This window comes from Crocodylus siamensis, chromosome 1 (assembly GCF_052110815.1).
Source record: "Crocodylus siamensis isolate JL-2025a chromosome 1, ASM5211081v1, whole genome shotgun sequence".
Classification (NCBI taxonomy): domain Eukaryota; kingdom Metazoa; phylum Chordata; order Crocodylia; family Crocodylidae; genus Crocodylus; species Crocodylus siamensis.
Genome location: NC_143395.1, coordinates 408,064,770 through 408,084,537, shown reverse-complemented (window position 1 = coordinate 408,084,537; position 19,768 = coordinate 408,064,770). Strand labels below are relative to the sequence as shown.

The 19,768-nt window shown below is 41.2% G+C and overlaps 1 protein-coding gene across 17 annotated transcripts in view; it reads right to left on the bottom strand.

Moving 5' to 3' along the window:
* DLG2 (discs large MAGUK scaffold protein 2) overlaps positions 1–19,768 on the bottom strand; it is a 1,617,582-nt gene that overhangs the window by 446,557 nt on the left and 1,151,257 nt on the right. For all 17 annotated transcript variants that reach the window (XM_090030660.1, XM_090030651.1, XM_090030653.1 and 14 more), the window contains one exon: positions 7,527–7,663. In XM_090030660.1, the coding sequence (XP_089886786.1) occupies positions 7,527–7,663 (137 nt within the window). The remainder of the gene's footprint in view (positions 1–7,526; positions 7,664–19,768) is intronic.

Here is a 19,768-nt window from a genome sequence, read left to right as displayed (position 1 = left end):
AAGAACAATTAGGTTTTGGAAGGGAGAGTCCCTCCCCCTCTCTCTATAGGCAAAACTTCCATGAGCCAGTCCCTGTTCCCAAACCAAAAGAGCAGCAAGTGTTATTGTGACTGATTTTCAGTTGCCACTAAGGGTATTTCAATAAAGCATAATAGCTGCTGTGCCAGAGCCAATGCATGGTCAACGAAGCTTTCAAATTACTTTGAGAAGTGACATTAGGAGATGTGATTTCAGAAACATGAGTCAGCGATAAAGAAGATTAAATGCTGGCAATGTACCCCAAATAAGAAAACAAGAAGTATACATACTTTGCTTTAAGGTATTGAAACATGTGAGAATATACTGGCATAAATCATATGGAAACTATTGACCATCTCCATTAGCTATGAACAGTTAGCTGAAATGAAGCAGTGATTTAGTAAGCATGAATTTGGGGGGGAAATACCTAGTTAAAAAGAGGTTTATTGAAAAGTCCGTAAGATAATGAACAGGTAAAGGGAGGTGAATGACTAAAAGAAGATGTTTGTTAAAATAAAACTAGTAAAATTAAATTAACTAGAAGCAAAGAGAAAAGATCTTATGGGAATGAACAAGGGGGAAAAAGAGGATGCTTTAAAATCAACAAGTTCTCTAGCGATGTTAGAAAAGATGGTCTAGGAATCAGCAGTGTGAATTTCAAAGTCGCGGGACAGGGATCAAAGGATAGGAACTTGGAAAGGAAAACATGCACCAAATGCGCTTGGGTACCTCCCTGTACCAAGAAGGGGACTTTTCAAAATCCATGCAACTTGGTAAGGTGAGACAGAGTGGCGGGTAAATGGTGGCATGTTGGATGTACCACTGGGGCCCTGGGGGAGAGTGTTTGGACAAAACTCTGTGAACAGAGAAGGTGGATTCAACCCAATGCTGCAGACTTAGAATACAAGCAGTATCAGGGACAGTGTAGCTGGTTAGCAATATCTATCTATCTATCTATCTATATAGATAGATAGATATATTTGTAAGATTTTCATTTGTTATATATACATATATACATTATATATTTGTTATATATATATATACACATAAAACAAATGAAAATCTTACAAAGAAAACATTAAAGAATCACTATACACACACATTTTTATATATATATATACACACACACACATATATATACACACACACATATATATATAGAGAGAGAGAGAGAGAGAGAGAGAGAGAGTCTTTAATGTTTTCTTTGTAAGATTTTTATTTTATTTCTTGTCCAATTGTTATTATAATAAAATACATTTGGATTTTTTTTTTTTTTAATTCTTTACTAAGGAAAATGTAATGCCAGGTATCCCACACTAGGTGCTGCTGGTTTTTTATATATGTGAAGTGATTCTGGGGTGGCTGTGTATTTAGTAATGCACAGCCCTTGCACTGGCATTATGCCCAAAATGCAAACTGAATTTCCTTCAGGAGGATGGTAGGAGGGACTCCCAGGCAGCAGCTTGAAGTCACAAATCAAGAAAACTGAAAGCAGCTCCCAACAGAAAAAACATGAGAAGACAGCAGGCTGAACCACAAGAAGAGGATGTGAGAAGAGGGAGTAATTTGGCAAAAAGGGAAGGGATAAAGTAAACCTACAAGCCTAATCAAAGATGACACCAACAGGGATGGGACAAGCATCTTTTTTTAGTGATACCTTTTATTGGACTTTGAAAGCCCGCTTTGAATGCAGGCTTCAAAGAGGGCTTTCAAAACCTTATCTAACCTCCATTCTAACTATACAATTGGCCCAATAAAAAATATCACCAAAAACCCGCCTTGGTTTTCACATATTAATCATCAAGAATACTCCAACAATACTACCAACAGGGATGGCACACTTCATTTTATGCCATCAAATGCCATTCTAGAGGACAATTTAATTTGGAAGTCTTCTCAGGTTCATCTTGAAAAATGTAAGACATTCCAGGAGGAGCTATGGTAAAACATTTAGGCTCCTCAGAGACATAGTATAAGCACTCTACAAAAAAATCACTGCATTGGGAAGTCAGACAAGAGCAAATGGCTACAAAATAAGAGTTCCAAAGGGCACATATTTGTTTTATTTTATCTTTTAAGGAAAAACTGCACTTTTCATCTATTGTCTAAGATTTATTTGGGTTGTACTTATGTGCATGGTAGGAGGAAGGGGAGAGAGAGAGAGAATATCTTCCTTTTTCTGGGATAAAGTTTGCTTTTGTGCAAATACTCTCTACATTTCCTACTCCCTACAAATCCAAAGTGGATTATATTGAAGTGAATCTTAAGCAAGCATTCTCCTGAGAACATCTGCGAACTGTTGGCTGTAAATGGTCTATTGCTGCTGATGAATGTGCACATGCACAGCCTTTTTAAAGCTCAACATGATTTAAAGAGCTCTAAAAAGAGAGAGAAGTTCTTTTGTGCAACAATCCCAACATTTCCCTTAAGAAAGTGGGTTTGTTTGGGTTAATTACCTACACATTATCCCATGAACTGTTGGTTTAATTGGACTACAGCTGGTGCTCATTGTGTGCAGGAAGGACTGACTGGGTGTCTTTAAATCGGATCTCATTCATTGCTTTTTATTCCCTCTCACTTTAGTTTGCTTGGATTATCACTGGCTGTGAGCTAAGTGTCTGGGGTCCTAAAACAGATTTGCTGTTTGCATGTAATGCAAAGAGTTGGTGATTCCAAGATAAATGGGGGAAATAAAGAAACTGAACTGACAGGTAAAAGGTAGTATGTGCATATATAGAAGAAGGAGCACTTAGACTCAAACTGCACCATTGGTATTTAAGCAAAACTCCAACATGGTTTTAATGGGGAGAGACTTCTTTTTTAATTGCTAAAATGATACAGCCCTTAAATGTGAAGAACTTACACTAAAGAATAGGAAGGATTCATGGAATGGATGCAGCCAAGCAGGGGGTCTTGAAACAGTGAGAAAGTCAAAAGAAATTAGTAACATTGATTGTTATACTGAGATAGTCTCTTAAAACTGGAGATTGCCCAATAAGAGAGGCTTTTCCTATAGGTTTCCCAATATGACTACTTAGAATTACGAAGTAAATTACATCTTCAGAGTGCCAAAATGCACTGATAGTAATTTGCATTTAGGAACTACAGGATCATCAAGGCACTCAGATGGTACCTTTTCACTTTCCAGTATTGCTTTCTGTTTATATGATCTATTTTATGAGATTTGCAACTTTATTTAAAGCATTTGATTTTTATGTTCTTTGGGAAGCAAGAATGTTTTATGTATAAAACTACTGTGAGAGCCAGGATATGGGGTTGGGATGGGAGGGGGGAGTTATTAAGTGTTGATGAGTTACAGAAAGATTACAGATCTAAGAAGTTGTAGAAAGAAACGAAGGAGAAAAAGTTAGAGAATGGATGTACAACTGAGTAAGAAAATAATAAGGAAGAGTTTAAGTATGTAAGAGACAAGACATCAGTGAAGCAGAAGTAAGGCTTTACAGATGACAAGGGTAATGTTGTATTGACACAAGTAGTAACATTGCCAAAGGAATGTAATGAATTCTTCCGCTCACAACTCACAAAGGGAAATGAGAAAAATGGCATGAACTGACAGCCATTTCCCAGGGTACAGCAAAAAACAAAACCAAACAACAAAAAGCCCCCAAAAACCAAAACCAAAAAAACCCTCTGAAAGCGATCAGAAGCAATCCATAACCAGTTATGAAGAAATGAGAGTAGCCAGGCTGAGAGAACAACTCTGAAGGTGTGACAGGTAGGCAAGGGGAAATTCCTCCTTTGACAGAATTAACTTCTCACTCCACTCTCCTTTTTCTTTTTTATTAAGAATGAAAAGAACAAAATGTAAATGCCACACATTTAAAAGATGATCAAGAGAGAATCCAAGGAATGGCAAACGGCACCAAGATGTGACTACCCTGACTTGCCTACCGGAAGAGAAGTATCATCTAGTAAAGAAGAACAGCCATTTTAGATCCTGTAAAGATTGCTCAGGGAAGGTACTCACACTTAGGTACTGATGTAACTATAAGGCTTGATCTCCACTGAGTGGATGGACCCGAAAAAGGCAGTAGCCACTAAAGAGGCAAAGACCCAAGAGGCAAAAGAAGTAAGTTTAGCTGCTGTTTATAAGAAGGGAAAGCTGGGTAAAATGGACATTTCCAGTTTGAACCCAAACCACCGTCACCCAGTTTGCAAAAGCTTTACAATCCACATTCAGCCTTGGTAAAAGCACGCAACAAACTGGTTATTTTATTGTGAAACTTTAGAAATAAGTTGAGGTATCCAGTTGTGAGTGGAATTTCAGTTCGCACTTACAGGACTGGCAAAAGAGCTTACTGCTCAAAACATCTTGTTACTGGTGAACTTTGACGCAGAGAATTACAGGACTTTAAACCATCACATTCCCAATATTTTCTTTACTGCTAACATCCATTAGAAACAGGACAAGGGATCGCAAGGTTCAAATCCTAATGTGTGTGCAACCACCCACTGAAGTCAATAAAGATCAGAACTCAGCCTGCAAAAATGATAAATTCAGGAGAATCAGGATGGATTAATCAAGAAGTCACATTACTTTATAAAAATTGATGAAGTTCTGAAAGAATGAATGAATAGGCATTGTGTTAACTTAGCCGGCTTTTAGGGGAGGAAAGTTTTTGATCCAATAACCTAATGTCTAAGGTATAAAAGGCCTGAAGTATTTTAGTAGAAAAATGAACTGGCTTCTGATATAGGCTGGCAGAGTCTGGAGGCAGAAACACAAGGATCAATGTTGAGATTGATTTTGTTCCTTTTAATGAATCCATTTCATAAAAATAGGCATGTGCAGTACAATGATAAAATGTGATGCTGGTAAGTAATGAACTGCTCAAAACTATACAGGAGGTGGCACAAGAAGATGTGGGGTCAGTCAGTCTGAGAATGACTTAAATATTTAGGAAGACAGAAATGAGTCATTTATGCTACTGGGTGTGAAGAAATACCTGTATACTTTTGTGCTGGCTATGTAGAAGCATAAATCAAGATAACAGATAAATTCCTGGTGGCTCTGACCATGGTAGTCAAACACAATTATTTTGCTCTCCAAGTTAATCTAGTTTGGGCTGGATCATGTTGAGGAACAGATGTATATTTATGTTAAGTATAGTTTTAGTTGACATTTTTTTGTAATGATTAGGAAGAGGGAAAAAACAACTCTTTTTAACAAAAATACCTAGATGACACTAAAACTGTGAGAAACTGCATACACTACTCTTTGTTCAAAATTATACAAAGGCATGGAGACAGACTAGAAGCAGACTGAAAAAACAATAAAATCAGATGCATCTTGGGATAATATAAGCTGTGAAAAATACAAAAGGTCAAAATTGTGGGATCCTATACATGTGCAGGGAGGCTGCTCCAACGCAATGTAATTACAGTGCATTGGAGCGTGAAGTTGTGGCAATTACCGTGCTCCAGCAGACTCCAGCGTCACGTGTATCAGTGTCCCCGTGCTGAAAAATAGTGGCAGAGGTGTTTTGACTAAAGCTCATTCGACGAGCTCTAGTTAAAGTGCCCTGGTCACCATTTTTCAGCGTGGGACGCTCATACATGTGATACTCTGGGCGCTTCAATTAGTGTGGCTCTCAGATCCATGCTAATTAAAGCGCTCCTGCCCCCCTCCATCCTGCCTCCTGGAGCATGTCTATAAACATCCTGTTTGTCAAAAGTGATATGTTATTCAATGTAGCAGAAACCTAGAAAGCAGAAATACCAAAAGAAACCTGGGATTTTAATCATTATATTTAATTACAAATAAGTCAGTTTAGTTGTCTGTTCAGATTTATGCTACAGAATAAAGATCTTCATGAGTTCTGAGTTCCTTTCTCTTTAACATATCAGCCATTTCTTTACAGGTAGGGCTGCCAGGCTCTGGAGTGGGCTCCCAAGGGAGGTGGTGCTCTCCCCTACCTTGGGGGTCTTCAAGAGGAGGTTGGATAGATATCTGGCTGGGGTATTATGATCCCAGCACTCGTTCCTGCCCAGGGTAGGGGGTCAGACTTGATAATCTGTTCATGTCCTTTCCGACCCTAGAAACTATGGAACTATAAAATAGACTCCCTCTATAGGTAGGTGAAAGAAGTATCTCAGCTCTGCCAAGGAAAAAAACGGATTTAAACTTCAGAAAAGACCAGTGCAATTTCAAGATGCACTGAGATCTTGTCACAGGCCAAAGAGGTATAAAAAAATTAATTCCCTTTATGATACTGGGTACATCTACATGTGCATTAATACACTTTTCCTAATGCACATTAAATTTAGTACCTGTAACGTGAGGTACTAAATAAGTGTGCATTAGGCTGCCCTAATGCACAGGTACTGAAACCACACATTTTTTTAAGTGATGCGTAATGGGCTCTAGCCTATTTTACTGTCCATTAGCATAATTACACAGTATTTAATGTGACGCTTAAATGCGGAGTAAAATGGGCTACTGCACATTAAAGCCCACTGAGTCAAGAAAGCATTTCAGTAGATGCTTGATGAAAAACAATCAGGCGAACTGATATCAGTGAAACCCAGTGGACAAGAAAGTCTGGCCCTACCAAAATCAGCGGCAAAATTTCCATTGACTTCAACAGGGTTTCCATGTTTTCCATTAAATATAAACAACGTGGACATGGTGCAGATATTTAGAATGGTCCCAAGGGAGTAATGTGATGAAACTGAGAATATAAAAAAAATTCCTCATCAAGAAATTCGTAAGGGTGCAAAACAGTCTCTTGAAGTAAGAGACAGAAATCACGGTGTTTGGGACACTTATAACTGAAATGACTACAGAAAACAGCTATACTATACTGAACCAATCTTTTCTTAAAATGCCAGAAAGTAAAAATGGAAATCTGAGAAGTAGCACTGGTGCAAAAAGGTAATTTTCATTTTAATCTAGAACTGTGCTCTTGTACACTGATTTAACACTGCTCCATGGTGTGAACATGGGTAGTAAAATACTTATTTTAATCATAGTAAATACATAGTTTGAGTTGAATGAGCTCATGGATTTATCTTCATAAAAAATGTGTTAGGTTTTCTAATTAAACTCATATTTAGCTGCAGCCTTAAAAACAAGCATTCAATGAAACAATACCAACATGGAGAACATGATACATTTACAATTAATTATTCAGGGTGTATCTACATGTTCATTAATGTACTGTAATTATGGTGCATTAAGTTCAGTACCTGTAATAACTTACTGCACAGTAATCAGACCTACTACACATTAGCACAGATGAATGTTTTTTTAGTGACATTAATGAGCATTATTCTAAATCTAGTGCACATTAGCATGGGCTTTGCCCACCGCACTAATGCGCAATAAAATTAGCCTTCTGCACATTAAGCATCTTGTGTAGCTGTGCACAAGTTAGCCCTGATTGCTACAAATTTCTCTCTAGTTTGGGGGAACTTGAATTAAACCCCCCCATCTGAAACAGATTTGCTCAGCTTCAAATACAGTTCCAGGTGGTTATTCTCCTCACCATAAGAAGTCGGTCTCCAACTTGCAATCTTCCATCTTTCTGGGCTGCTCCTCCATCAATAATCTTAGTAACATAAATGCTGTTGTCTCCAGGAATATGTTGATTTCCTACTCCGCCGGCAATACTGAAGCCCAGACCTGGAGAAGGTGGGGGGAAAAAAATCTCATTAGCAATACTGATCACAGTACTAAAGAGGAATGCATAGATAATACGCACTAACAGCCAGTTGCAAAATTATTACAGCATTTACTAAATGAAGTAGCAAATGCAAAATTCAGGGAGTTGATGCACGTTCCCTTTGTTTGCCAACTAGATTAAGAACATCCTTTCCCATGTACGCTTATAAGAACATACTGCTTTACTGAATCAAAATCAGTGGTCCCTTTAGACCAATATCCTGTTTCCAACAGTGGCCAGTGCCAGCAAGTACAGAAAACTCTGTAGTCAGCAGCTATGGGATACTCTGATGCCAGAGATTTTTTCTTCCTAATGACCAATACATTTATGGAGTTTATTTTGCAATTACTGTGATTATAGATATTATTATTATCGATACAATTAGTGTAATAAGGTTATGGAGAAAGAGAAGTAGCGATCTCTTGTCAAATCTGTAAACTGCCACAGAGAAAAGGCTGGATAGATTAGATAGGGGAAAATGGAGAGTGCTACCCTGTAAGAATTTTGCTTTGCATAATTTTTGGCACCCAGGTCTTGTAGGTAATGGTTACACTAAAGATAAGGCTAATCATCCTTTATGTACATTCAACTTCCATTCTATGCCCTGTAAAATTCCAAGATGAAGACCACACAAAAGTTCTCAGAGTTTTGGAGCGATGTCAAAAGTATATGGTAACACTATTAGGAAATGATAATGCAAACTACAGAAAAAAAATATATATAATAGGAAGACAAAATAAACAGACTTTGGAATCCACAGGTTTTTATCCTTTTCTTATCCTCTCCCTACCACATACACATACATAAACACAAATCACTGGTCTCATTAGTATCAGATCTTATCTCTCAGTCTAAGAAACATCTGTCCATTATTTTCATAAAAATCCATGTTATGGGTTACCAAGCAATTCACATCATAATTGTTATATTTTTCCTGGATTCATACCCCTAATGAGAACTATCAGAGGAATAAATGAATTGTTATTGACAATAACCTGCTTCTAAGATGAGATGCAGAAACAACCCAGGTGCAGCTATTGCAGCAATAAAAGAAAATATATGCAATATATATCCTTTCTGATTTTATAGCATGGGTTTTACTTGCAAAATAAATAGTACTCTGTAGTTACAGAAACAACCATTTTTGTAATGGTTGCAAGCCTGGCTTTGGAAGATGCAATAGAAAAAAAAACATATTTCCCGGTACTTGGCATTTTATGATTGTCACCAGCCTTAAATAAAATAAATTTTTATTTAAAAATCATTGATGTTATGTTTTCACACTCGCAGGCTTCTTTGTCATCCACACAACTGCAGGGTTGAGGTTTTTTTAATGAATTAAAGCTGTTGGTAAAAATGGGCTTCACCACATAGTATTTTATGTTGATCATTATTTGTCACCAACTAGAGATGTGGTGTCAGACAACACAATGGCTAATTAATGGATTCTCACAAAGTGATACATTACAAGGAGAAATCTCTAAAATTATCTCTCAAATCCAATGAATTTGAAATGAATTAATTATGAAGGCTGTTAAAATTAAATGTAAAATTAATTTAGAATGGTGGAACAATTAAAATAAAGTGTTATTTAATTTCCAAATTAAGAGGGTAATTACTCCTTGTATTTATGTGGTACTGTCAGGACAACTGCACACACAAATTTACCAGGAAAAAAAAAGTTCTTTCGAGTTCTTCAGCTTCAGAGAATTTATTTATCACCTTGGAGAAGCAGCCAAGGAGCAAAAAGGATGTGCTGTGCAGGAGAATACCAATGAGGAAAACTCCAATCAAGACCTTTCCCCCAAACAGGCACATACGTTCAAAGAAAAAAATACTGGACTGCCTCTTCTACCGACATATTTATTTTGTTCCAGGGGGTAAAAAAAATCCCCAAAACACAACCAAAAAAATACAACCTAACACATGTGGCGCAAAATTTTACTAACGCCATAAAACTTTCAGACATATTAATTTCTGGAGTGGACAGGGCCATAGACTGGGTATTAAAGGAAATGGGTCTATTTTCATCCTAGGCACTGATTGCTTGTGTGACCTTGGAAAAATCAGTTCAGGTCTCTCAACTACTCTTTTCCCTCTTCAAGCCTTTGTCCCACTTACTACCATTGTGATTCTCTAAGGCCAAAACTGTCTTTTACTATATGTCTGTACAAAGTCAAGTACAAAGTGGCCCTAATCTCAGCGCTTATTAACACAACACGGAGAAACAATAAATGAGATCATCTCATTTTGTCATTTGTGTTTCTGTCTTAATTTCAGTGTGAAGCCTGAAGGAAAGATGACAAATGCTACTATTTGTATTTGCCTGTTTCCTTGATGAACAAGGTCATTTTTTCTGTTCTTATGTAGCTGCACAGGAATATTAGAATTCACACCTACTTTCCTTCCTCAGGGTTTACACAAAACAAAGTTAGTCAGGACAACCTTGATCCTACACATTTGCATCTTCATGGAGGTCCCACTGTATTCAATGGACTGCAGCATAGGAGCAGGGCTTTGCCATTCTCTACACACAGCCATAACCTATTTTTACAGGTGTTAAAAGCCACTAGGTAGCTGGTTCAACATTACACCCCCTTTTTTTTTTTATTTTAGGGAGGTGAATCCTGGGCGGCTGCTTATTGGACCTCCACTCCCACACTAAATCTTCACCCGCTCATCATATGGGATACTATGCTCCATGGTTTGTCTCAAAGGAGAAAGAAAACTATTGGTTACTTTGCTGCCTTGTGAGGTCTTAGCTTCTTCATAATGTCACAATTTGCTAGGTTCTTGATGCAATTAAATGAAATCATGAGAGGACTAGTTCCCAGCATGAATGACTGGTGCCTCCCAAGACTGGGGGGGCACCAGGGCACTAAGTGGCGAGCGAGCACTGCCCCCAGACTCCGGCATCGGTGTCAGCAGTGATGAGCAACAAGCAAGGACCACCCGCAGATGCCGGGGACAGTGCCAGTGGCAGGGCGGGGGGTTAGCGGGGACTGCTCGCAGGCACCAGCAGGTGTTGGCAGCAAGGTGGGGGTGGATGAGACAATCTCACCTCTCCAGACCCTAACCTTCAGATGCAGAGGAGAACAGTGCGAGACTAATGGTGTAAGTTGTTGGCGACTGAGGACAGGTCTCTCCAGATGGTACAGAGGGGCAGAGCAGAGAACCGATGATACAGATCACCAAAGGAAGGGTGACTGATGGTAGTTATTACAAAACAATTCCCTAATGTGTTATACGATAAAGTTGTGACCTAGTTAAACTACATTCCTACTAGTTTGTCTTCCTACTGAGTCAAAGATTAATTTAAATAAAACCAAGATAGTGACTACATTTCTATGGAAACCAAGAAATTCAAAGTCATAGTTGACACGTCTATGCCTTTGCCTTGTGTGTCAAGATTAGTGTGTGTACAGTGGCTTGGGGTTTAAACCAAATGGTGAATCAGACATAAAAAACTGCAGAAGTCTAACATAGCTGTAATGAGCTGGGAAAGCTATTATCATGGAAAACAACTGCTGCAAGTCTGCAGAAAGGTATCTGGAAAGAACTGACAGGGTAAAAGGATACAGAGAGAAGTTGCACAGCATGAAAAAGTGACAACCAATAAATTTGACACTACTCTAAGTGACTTTTTTGCAGTCTAAATAAATTACTGTGTCAATCAAGTCCTGCCTGAAGAAAGAGCTTCATGGGGTTATTATAAGAACTTAAAAGGAAATATTCTGTCAAGTGAAAGTTTCATTGACAATACCAGAAATGCTGTTTAATTGAGCTCAGACAGCTCACCTACTAACCTTAAACATTTTCAGTTCATCAATAATTTGAGTGTGTGGAGCAAATGTTAGTATTGAAAGGGGACAATCTTCTGTTTTAATCTTCTGTTTTTAACCAAGCCCGAGTTTCTATTCATTCTGCATTTTGTGTTGTATGAATTCAATATTACAATGCATATCTTAAGTAATATTAAAAGACACATTTACAGAATCATAGAAAATGAGGGTTGAAAGGGACCTCAGGAGGTCATCTAGTCCAACCCCCTGCTCAAAGCAGGACCATCCCAACTAGATCATTCCAGCTAGGGCTTTGTCAAGGCCGGGCCTTAAAAACCTCCAAGGATGGAGAGTCGACCACCTCTCTACGTAACCTGTTCCAGTGCTTTGCCACCCTCCTAGTGAGAAAGTTTGTCCTAATATCCAACCTAAACCTCCCTTGCTTGTAACTATAGTACATTCTGACTATGTTTAAAATTTATCATAAGCCTCTTGGAAAGCTATGTAGCCTGCAAGGAGTTAAGTTCAGCTCTCAGGCTCCCACCTGGCCACAAGTCTCTCTGTCACTGGCTAGAACAGCAGCCAGAGCCTCTGGGCTTTCCCTTCTTCCCTGCTCCGGCTTCCACATTGTATACCCATCCATTGGGGCAGTGAGGCACAGCATGGTATGGAGTTGGACACTCAAGGTAAGGCTAGAGTTGTGCAGCATGCAGTGCAACAGTGGGGGAGGCACCCATGTGAACATACACTACAGTAGTGGGTTGTCTGTGTGGGTGTGTGCTGCACTGGTGGGATGGAGCATCCACGTGGGCTCAGCTCAGTGTAGTGGCAGGGGGAGGGAGCCCACCAAAGCCATGTGCTACAGCAGTGGGGGAAGGGTGCAGGTGCACAGTACAATGGGGGGGGGCATCCATGTAACATGCAGCCTGCAAGCCTGTCACCCTCATTGGTGCAGTCCCCGCTAAGACAGCCTGTGGGGCATGCAGCCCCTGGCCACTTAGAAGTTGGATAGCCCTATCTTAGCTACTGCCCCCTCACCTTCAGTGCAAGTACCAACTGACTAATGTCAGTTTGCTTCAAGGAAAGAAATGGAAAGAAAACATTACTCATGCTTAAATGTTCTGTCCTGCTTTAATGTTGAGAGGGTTTAAATTGGTTTGTAGTGACTACATCTGACTGTGTTAGAAACAGCTATAACCCTTTGGTTGTTATCCTATCTATTTTGCCCTGAAGAGTTTGCTGATATAAAATGAATTTTGTTACAACATTAAAAGCAAATACGCATTTACAAGTTGATTCAGTATGTGTACAAAGCTTTTTCTCAGATTTTCTTATGTTCTCATATGGTGCAACAGAAAGACTGACCTTGTGCTACTTCTCACCCAACTAGAATCCATGAAACACCTTGTAGGAAATCCCGAATCCCAAAGAGTGTCACTCCATCTTGGTCCCTGATGCTGCATGAGAAAATGCCCTTCATAGGCAAAAGGCTTAAAAATTCAAGTACCCATCTGCAAAAAGTTGCAAGAAACTTCTTAACAGCTGGCTGTTTCTATTGCCATTTTTAATTCTTACCCCTGACTTCACAAGATTGCTTGTGATGGTGTTTTTCAAAACCAGTTTTGTAATATTCTGGGAAAGTATAACTGAAAAATATCTAAATGAAACTATCATGATGCAGTGTTTCTTTCCACTGGCTACCTGCTCACTTAAAAGCATTAAGCATCTTCCTTAGTGTCTCTATTTTTCACTTATTTCTAAGATACTGTCAGACAGAGTGAAGAAGACATACAATGCTGCTAGGTAAAAAAGATGTCCTTTGAAACTACCATTACAAAGAAAAAAAAGATTGATCCATTAAGATGTGTGTCATTATAAAGTAATGTGTTCAACTATTACATAGCAGTTCTACAATTACCTTGCTCTTGGCCATAAATGGCATCAATAGCTAGATTCTGGCTGCCTCTCTCTCTCTTTCCATGTGCGTGTGCGTGTGTGTGTATTAGGGCTGTGCAAAGCTTCAGGTGCTCCTTTGATTTGGAGGAGATTTGGCTCAATTCAGGAGCTGCATCTCTGAATCCAAATCAAATCAGGAGGCCAATAAAAAGGTCCAAAACAATTCAAAGCTCTCTGAATTGATTCTGGAGAGATTCAGAGATTTGGGCAGTCCCTGCTCGCCATAACAGGGAGCTGGACCCAGACTCTGTGCCAGTAAGTAGGGAGCGGGGGGGAGGGGAAATAGGGGCTGGAGAAGAGGAGAGGAGACCATGGGGGGACCCCTGCCAGGCCCCATCCCCTGCGTGCTCCCCCAGCCCCCCTGAGCACCCCCCAACTCCTGCCCACTCTCCCAGCCCTGTCAAAGGCTGCCCAGCCCCAGCGTCCAGGCTTTTCAAAAAAAAAAGTCCCACACTCACTGGCTGCTGTAGCAGTGATCAGAGCCTATGGGGGCTTGTGGCAGAGCCTCCCATGCAGTGTGGGGCAGTGTGGTGCAGCAAGGATTGCCCCCTGCCTGGCAGCAGCCAGTGAGTGTGGGGCTTTACAAAAAAAACCCAAAAAGAGCCGGGATTTTGGGGCTGGGTGGAGCAGCCATTGACTGGGGTGGGAAAGCAGGTGGGGGTGGGGACTCGTGGCAGAGCCTCCCATGCAGCATGGGGCAGTGGGGGTGCAGTGTGGATTGACCGTCCCCCCCAACACCTGGCAGCAGCTGGTGAATGTGGGGCTTTTTTTTTTTTTTTTTTTTTAAATAGTCACGACACTGGGGCAGGACTTCCCTGCTGTGATGCCAGATGGACTCGAGGGGAACGCCTCCAGACCTCAGGTTGGGGAGGACTGGGTTAGAGAGCTTCTGGCGGGGCTGGACGTCTTCAAGTCAGCAGGTCCAGATGCTCTCCACCCCAGGGTGTTGAGGGAGCTAGCTGGGGTTATTGCAGGGCCCTTGGCACGGCTTTACGAGTGCTCGTGGTGCTCCGGCCAGGTGCCAGATGACTGGAAGATAGCTAACGTGGTCCCCATCTTCAAAAAAGGGAGGAGGGAGGACCCGGGCAACTATAGGCTCATCAGTCTTACCTCTATCCTTGGGAAACTCTTTGAGAAGATCCTCAAGGAGCACATCTGTGATGGGCCGGCTTCAGGGATGATGCTTAAGAGCAACCAGCATGGTTTCATAGGTTACAGGAGTGGGCTGACATAAACAGGATGTGTTTCAATACTGACAAGTGCAGGGTGCTGCACTTAGGCAGTGGAAACCAGAAGCACACTTATAGAATGGGAAACTCCCTTCTTGAGAGCACGGAGGCAGAAAGGGATCTTGGAGTCATAACTGACTCCAAGATGAACATGGGCTGACAATGCGAGGTCACGGTTGGCAGGGCTAACTGGACCTTGTCGTACATCCACAGGTGCATCTCTAGCAGGGCCAGGGAGGTGATCCTCCCCCTCTATGTGACGCTGGTCAGGCCACAGCTGGAGTACTGCATCCAGTTCTGTGCACCCCATTTCAGGAGGGATGTGGACAACATTGAAAGGGTCCAGAGGAGGGCCACCCGCATGATCCGGGGACTACAGGGCAGACCCTACACTGAAAGACTGCGGGACCTAAACCTGTTCAGCCTTCACAAGAGAAGGCTGAGGGGGGACCTGGTGACTGTCTATAAACTCACTAGGGGGGACCAGGAGGGTTTGGGGGAGACCCTCCTGGCATGACAAGGAACAATGGACACAAGTTATTAGAGAGTAGATTTAGATTAGACATCCGCAAGAACTGCTTCACAGCTAGGGCGGCTAGGAGCTGGAACCAACTTCCAAGCGAAGTGGTGCTGGCTCCTACCCTGGGGATCTTTAAGAAGCTTGATGACTACCTGGCTGGACTCACTTGAGTCCAGTCTTTTCTCCCACCCAGGCGGGGGGTTGGACTTGAAGATCTACAAGGTCCCTTCCTACCCAACTTCTAAGATTCTATGATTCTAAGAAGGCTTTGGACGGGGCTGGGAGAGCAGGAGGCTGATGGGACCTCTTTGATTCGGAGGTTCGGCTGATTCAGCAGCGGCCAAATCTCTGAATCAGATTCGGCTGAATTAATTCGCTACAGTGATTTGAATCACCGAATCAAATCACTGTCCCCCGAATTGGCCAAATCTGAATCTGAAGCAAATACTAGCCGCTTACACAGGTCTAATACACACACACACACACACACACACACACACGCGCACACACACACGCACACAGTAAAAACTGTTAACTGGCATCCATGGGGGATGGATGATGCCAGCTAATCAAATATGTCGGTTATCTGACAGCTATATTTATCTGCAGTCGAGTGGGTTGGAGGCATGTTTGCTTGTTTGGGCTGCTGCCTCTCCCACTGTGTCCAGTGTGCCAGAGGTTTCACTTCCTGGTGTCAGTGTGCCAGGGCACAGGGAGGGGGGCCGCACACAGGCTGCTTTGCCCCGGGCCATGGTCCATGAGGAAGAAGTGGGATTTGGCTCACAGCGACAAAACTGTAAGTACCATGATGGGACAGATGCTGGTTAACAGAGCATTCTGGTTGGTAAAGTGCCGGATAACACAGCTTTTACTCTGTGTGTGTGTGTGTGTGTGTGTGTGTGTGTCTCTCTCTCTCTCTCTCTCTCTATATATATATATATAGAGAGAGAGAGAGAGAGACATATACACACACAGAGGGTCTTCATAAAGGCCTTGTGCACTTTTAAACATTAATAACTTAGGTTGCAAGTATGATAGAAACAAACTGTAAATGGCATTTAAAAGCAAATTTATAAATTTATTAACGTTTTAGGAAAACGAGAGTACACAATGCTAGGCTTGAACATAACCACCATCCATCATGATACAGTGCTCTATTCAATCTTCCAACTCTTTGAAAACATTTCCCAGTTGCTCTTGAGTTACTTCACTAACTACACTGGTGATCCTAGCCCTAAGTTCCACCAAAGAACATGGTTTTGACAAGTTAATGACACTTTTAACATGTCCCCGTAAAAAGAAATCCAATGGCGACAAGTCAGGTGAATGAGGTGGCCAAGCATTTGGTCCATCCCTGCATATCCACTTCTCTGGGAAAACGTCATTTTGGAACTGTCGTACATTCAGAGCGTAGTGGCATGGAGCTCCATCTTCTTTAAGAATAAATTTGTTATTACTGATGAAGTCTAGCATTGTGCACTCTAGTTGTCCTAAAACTTTAAAAAATTTGCTTTTAAATACCAAGTACAGATTGTTTCTGTCATACCTACAACCTAAGTTATTAAAGATGAAAAGTACACAAGGACTTTATGAAGACCTTATATGTGTGTGTGTGTTTATTGTATGTATGTATGTATGTATGTATGTATCTATCTACACACACACACACACACACACACACACATTTCCTCCTTGCGCTACTGAGCCCCACTACTGAAGCAGCACAGGGGCTAGTCAGAATTTAAACCTAGCACATGCTGAGTCTTTTTTGCTGTGCAGCATACACAGCAGAAGAGATTATCACTGCAATCACACCTGCAGTTGCATTTTGGTAGCAGACATTTACAGGAGTATACTAAGCACTTTCTAAGGGACTAGTGTGGAGCACTTTGGGATCCTGACTCCTCTCCTTGAGGCAATCAGCCTGGGTTGGGCCTGAGCAGAGAGGGTACAAGGGCTTCTCAATCTCATGTTTTCACCTATAATTTAACCTTTCCTGTGGGCAACACTGAAGCTCTTAGGATAACTATAAGCAGCACAAGTCTTTTCTCAGAGTCACTTTTCAGAATAGAGGTAGACTGGAACTTTAGTTCTCATTCTTAAAGACGATAGTATTTTCACCTCACATGTGCCTTCCATTTGAACATCTGAAAACCCAACAAATACAAAACAAATGGATGATGGAAGATTCCTTCAATCGTCTCATCACTCTTACTAAGTAACATGTGAGGTGGTTGGTAAGACCCTCGAGGAGCTGTCAGTCTTCATCAGGAAATGTCCCTAATAGGCTATAAACACCCTGCTTTTTAGTTGCAACTCTACTGACCTAACCTGGTGTTGCCCATTGAACTACTAAGAGTATGAAGTGTCTGGGATATAAAAGAGGACTAGCTAACTGAATTTCAGTTCAAAAGAGACTGTAGTGATTTTTGTTTGTTACGTAAATAGCTGAGAGAATGAAAAGATCACTTATATTCCCTTTGATGAGGAGGTGTGACTAGGTTTTCAATCTGGAAGGAGTCTAGTTCGATTCCCAAGGGCTACTAGGACCTCAGGTAGCATGTTCCACCATGTCAACCTTTCTCCATCCCAGGTGCAGAACCTGCAACTCTCATCTGTGACTTCAACACCTTAAGCTCAGACTTTTGCAATGCACTTTACACAGGGACGCATCTTATTTCTGTAAAAAAAAGGCAACTAGTTCAGGACTTGGCGGCCAATTTGCTAAGAGGCATTTCTGTCTTCGAGCTACCACAGACCCAAGTTGTCTGAGGATGGAAGGGATACATGCAACGCACAATAAGTTGTGGGTTATGTGTACCCTCTGGGTAGAAGTAGCTCACTGCAAGTATCTTAAAACCCAAAGCAACTGGAATGCCACAGGGCTCCTTGCATATGTAACAAACCTTTTGGAGGTTTCTGGCCACTTCTAACTGAATTTGTCTCCTCTGCTCTTTTGTGGAAAAACAAATAATAAAATACAATCTCTCTACTCCCAATGCTTCTCTCCTTTCCTTCAGGCATAAAAAAACCAAACGCTGCAGTAGAAAGCATGTGGTTTACAATAACCAGAAGGAATTAGTCCGGGAAGAGAAGTGTTCACCCTTTCAACTACAATAAATGTTTTCATTTGATTTATATCCTCCTGGGACTTAGAGAGGAAGGATGATGGGGGGTGGAGAATTATGACACAATAACATGTTGTCTGAAAACTCATATAAAAACAAGCAGAATACAGGTATAGTAGATAACATGTTACATTTTCATTATTACCACAATAAAAACTATTTTTTAAAACCTCATAAAATACGATGCTTGAAAAATACATCTTGTCACAACATTTTTCTCTCTGTGAGGCTTTATAAATGTAAAATTTAAAAAAAAGAAAGTCTCTACCTGCTTTTTCAATTCTGCACTTAAGACCTTTCAGGAATTATTTCCTATTGCAAATTTTGCCTGCATATATTTAGTCTAAGAGGCATCAGAGAAGGATAAATTAATTTGAACTACAGTCTAAGAGACAGAATTAAGTGACTTGGCCAGAGACTTAGTCAACATCTTGGTGAAAGTTATATATACATATATTTGGTAATTTGTATTTATTGATAAAACTTTGCACCTACCAGACAAAATTGTATTTTCTTTAATCAATTCAATCTTTTAAGGAATCTTTTAAACCAAACAGAGAGAAAGATAGTGTTTCTAATTATTCCTTGTTTCCTTTTACAATCAGGTCACAAAGTCCCTGGACGAGGGTGTCAGGGTGGATGTCGTCTACTTGGACTTCAAGAAGGCCTTTGACACTGTTTCTCACCGCATTCTCATAAAAAAAAATAGGTGACTGCGGCACTGATGCCTACACAGTCAGATGGGTGGCAAACTGGCTCAATGATGGCACCCAGAGAGTGATGGTGGACAGGTCGTTTTTGACCTGGAGGGATGTGGGCAGTGGAGTTCCCCAGGGCTTGATCCTTGGGCCTGTGTTATTTAACATCTGTATCAGTGACTTGAAGGTGGGCGTGAAAAGCACGCTGTCCAAATTTGCTGATGACACAAAGATGCGGGGAGAAGTGGGCACACTGGAGGGGATGGACAGAATCCAGCTAGATCTAGACAGGTTACAAAGGTGGGCAGATGAGAATAGGACGGAGTTCAATGCAGACAAGTGCAGGGTGCTGCATCTAGGGAGAAGGAACCTACAACACACCTACAGGCTGGGGAACATCCTTCTGGTCAACTTGGTGGCTAAAAGGGATCTTGGAGTCATTGTTGACTCCAGGATGAACATAAGCCGCCAATGTGAGGAAGCGGTCAGTAAGGCTAACTACACCTTGTCATGCATCTATACATGCACCACAAGCAGATCTAGGGAGGTGATCCTTCCCCTCTATGCAGTGCTGGTCAGGCCACAGCTGGAGTATTATGTCCAATTCTGGGCACTGCACTTCAGGAGGGATGTGGTTAACCTTGAGAGGGCCACTCACATGGTCAGGGGGCAGCAGGTCAGGCCCTACAAAGATAGGCTAAAGGGCCTGGATCTATTCAGTCTCCACAAGGGTAGACTGAGAGGGGACTTGG